Source organism: Argentina anserina, chromosome 1 (assembly GCF_933775445.1).
Source record: "Argentina anserina chromosome 1, drPotAnse1.1, whole genome shotgun sequence".
Taxonomy (NCBI): Eukaryota; Viridiplantae; Streptophyta; class Magnoliopsida; order Rosales; family Rosaceae; genus Argentina; species Argentina anserina.
Genome location: NC_065872.1, coordinates 14984690 through 14988292, shown reverse-complemented (window position 1 = coordinate 14988292; position 3603 = coordinate 14984690). Strand labels below are relative to the sequence as shown.

Below are 3603 nucleotides of genomic sequence, written 5' to 3'. Positions count from 1 at the left end.
TGGGTATGCATGATATGACTGGTGACTGGTGAGCGGTTTGATTTACAGTAAACATTAAATCACCGCGTTTGAGGTTTTTTTTTTCTCGTTCTGGCCCTGATTAACGTTAACAGGTTTAACGTAGTCATTCATATTCCCATCACGTGCCCAACACATGGGCGTGTATTCTCACAGCCGTGCATGCAAGATACCCCGCATTTTAACATTGTTCCTTGAGGATAAATATATCAGAGTAACTCATAACTGTGATTTCTTTTTACGCAATGAAAATAAGACCGCAATTAAACATTCTCACTAGGCCTTTACACTCTCCGGATCGCCCTTCTAGCTACTGTATATACATATCTAAATTCTAATGGTTGTAACATTGCACTGATTTAGACTCTATCTAGCTACTGATCACTATCAATTCGATAGATTCTATTGAGATCACTGTTTATTAGTGCCTAAACTTCTGAGATTATTTCTTTACAATCGCATGCATGTAATTATCTTTCTCTGGGTAACAAAAAGAAGTGGTCGATTAAATGTCAAATGCCATAATTAGTATATTTCTCTTGCATACAGATTGACATTTCCTTTCTACTGATCGATGATATAAATCATATATAAGTACTATAACTATGTCGCCATCCTAATTATGCATTATTCCCATGCTGTTATTCCATCTGCACGCCATTTATTAGTCGTCGTGGAAATTCTCTCTGGATTCGATCTACAGAGGTTTTTGTTGCGGGAGTCGACCAGAACTCAGCCAAAAAATGAAAGTAAGAACTGAGCAATCCTAATCAAGTTCTCTGTAATAATCAGCATAAAACACACAAAACTACCCAAAAAAAAAAAACTACGCGCGCAAGATTTGATGTAGCATATTGCTAGCTAGCTTTTAATTTGCTTGAATTGGCTCGGGCTTAATTTGTTACCGTCCTACTGAGCATTAGCTAGGAGAGAGGGAGAGTATGCATAACCCCTAAAACACCTTCAAATTAAATGAGCTATTCTTAGGGTTGATAGTGTATTAATTATCCATGGATGATGCCCTCGTTTAGATTCTATAGGGTTGATCATCTAATAATTAGTAACAAATTAATTAGGCTATATATATTAATAAGATACATTTAGGGTTTCGATCTCTCTCTCTCTCTCTCTCTCTCTCGATCAGCTATGTCAGAGTCGATAGATTTTCATATGCTATATGTGAGCTTCCACAACAATGGCTGGAAACCCCTTAATTATTCTGGGCTATATGCTAATCAATTATGTATATGTCGCAATTTAACTAAATAAATCATGATCACACACAGGTCTTTCTAGTACATGAATAAATAACTCAGGACTCATCGCCGTAATGTATTATATATACTCGATTTTACATGGTCATATAAGTCGATCATATGCATATATATGATGTATCAATACCCGTATGTATACGTCTTTTGATATATTTTCTATTGATTCAATCATTTCAATGGTATATGTGTTGTGCTTCTATGTATACACGAACAAAAGAGAGAGAGAGAGAGAGAGAGAGAGAGAGAGAGCTCATATTTTTAAAGCTATATACGTCACTGTTCTATTAATTCCCGGAACATAGTCGGCCAAACAAACTTTCCGGCCAAATTCCAGAGAATGTACATGGCTAGCTGATTAATTCTATATGCTTTTATAATATGATAGTACGTAACACAACCCAATTGCAAACAGTTATGATTATTCTCACCACCATAGTCAACAATATCGTAACAACCTTGTCAACAATCCACATGACTGACCTTCCTAGCGATGAGCTAGCTCCGGCCATCAAAATATAATATCTCTTGCAGTTTTAAGTTTATAGTTACACTGCTACTCATGATCAATACCTATTTCAATTTTTTATTAATACTAATTAATCAGTTCAGCATCCACAAACTAATTACTAATTAATCACCAAGTACCTCATGATTGAAGCTCAAAGCTGCAATTTCCACCCTGCTACCTCCAAAGGCGGTGTATCCAAGCCCTGCTCTGGTTGTCGGAGTGTCTGTCGAAGAGGAGGTGCCAGAAGACGGAATAGGTGGTGGCAGCCAATCCAATGCCCCTCCACCACCAGCTAAGGCTGCAGCATTACTTGTAGTTGGTGTACTAAGTACTCCGGTGTTAACATTAAGGCATTGTTGTTGAGGATGATATTGATTGGATTGTTGTAGCAAGCGAATTTGTCTCTTCAAGAACTTGACATAGCGAATGGCTTCGTCTAACATCGAAGCAGTGTCCATTTTCGTTCCCCCCGGAACAAGTCTTTGCAGGATCCGGATCTTCTCGCTAATCCTCTCCCGCCGGTGACGCGCAGCCACGCTTTGCGGATCGTCGCTGATTCGGACGTTCCTCCTCTTCGGCCTTCGGATTGTGGCAGGATCAATATCCACTGGTTGCATCGCGGCGATCTTGTACATCATTTCCTTCATAGCTCCCAGCTCCTCTTCCTCTTCGGGATCCTCTTCAAGATGAATATCTTCTTGATCCATAAAGTTATTATAGATCCCAGGTAAAAGCAGTTGATGATGATGATCGTGATCGTGATGACCAAACTGATCATAATGAAGGTGAGAAGTGGATGACGATGGCACTTGATGATGTAGTTGGAGAGGGAAGTTTGGCCAAACGGAATCGTACGAAATTTGGTGTTGATGATGGTGGTGGTGGAGCTGGATGTGATCTTCCATTCTCACATGGTCATCGAGATGGTCTCCGGCGGCTGGGACGAGGTTGTTTCCCAGCGGATTGGTGAGGTAATTGGTGTGATCCATGCTGATCGATGTATATACTATATCTGAGTTTTCCACCACTTCTATGAGTCCTTTCAAGAAATTGAAAATTCTGATCTAACTAGCAAGAGTACTCCTGGATTCCTAATATGAACCGAAAAAACTGCACCAACTATCTTTATCGATATATACCTCCTTGAAAGAGCACGCATGCACATCAGTCGATCAGAGGTTATGAAGTTTGGTAGTTGAAACTTGAAAGCAGAGAAATTAAGTAAAGAAAGAAAGAAGCAGAAGCAAAATCCTTCAAAAGGCTTGGAGTCGATTCAGCGAAAGAGAGAAATGATTTAGGATCAGATTTTTTCTGGGGCATGATCGATGATGCAACCAAGTACCACAAGAGAGAAGATGAATGTGTTGAAAATATAACAGTAGAGAGAGAAAGATTGATATTGAGTGGGCCCCGAGACGATGATCAAGTAAGGATTTGAAACTAATTTTATATCTATCATTTCTGGTAAATCTCTCTCTCTCTCTCTCTCTCTCTCTCTCTCTCTCTCTCTCTATCACCAACTGATGAGCATTCAGGCTTTACTAATTAGCTTTGCTAGCTAGCTAGGGTTCTCCATTCCATTACTTTCTTTTTTGCTCTTAAACGAATTGATTATGGCTGACCCTGATCATGACCATGGTAGTACAAAGCAGCTAGCACTGAAATCCTAGCGCTGCTGCTGCCGCTGCATTTGCTTGCTTGCTTCTTTATGCTTTATGATTCTCTCTTCTGTTGTGCTCTGCTCTCTTCTGTTGTGATGTTGTTGTAGATGTTGATAATGACTTTCCCTGCTCTTTTAGTCAA

At 39.5% G+C, this 3603-nt stretch overlaps 1 protein-coding gene across 1 annotated transcript; it reads right to left on the bottom strand.

The window, feature by feature from the left end:
• Positions 1 to 1922: 1922 nt before the first annotated feature.
• On the bottom strand, positions 1923 to 2789 carry LOC126794850 (transcription factor HEC3-like). The gene has a single exon (XM_050521641.1). The coding sequence runs from the start codon at positions 2787 to 2789 to the stop codon at positions 1923 to 1925; it is 867 nt and encodes a 288-aa protein (XP_050377598.1).
• Between the last annotated feature and the right edge of the window lie 814 nt (positions 2790 to 3603).

What these genes read in the sequence shown, in the direction of transcription:
- LOC126794850 (XM_050521641.1), bottom strand. Translation starts at nt 2,789, where the DNA reads ATGGATCACACCAATTACCTCACCAATCCGCTGGGAAACAACCTCGTC.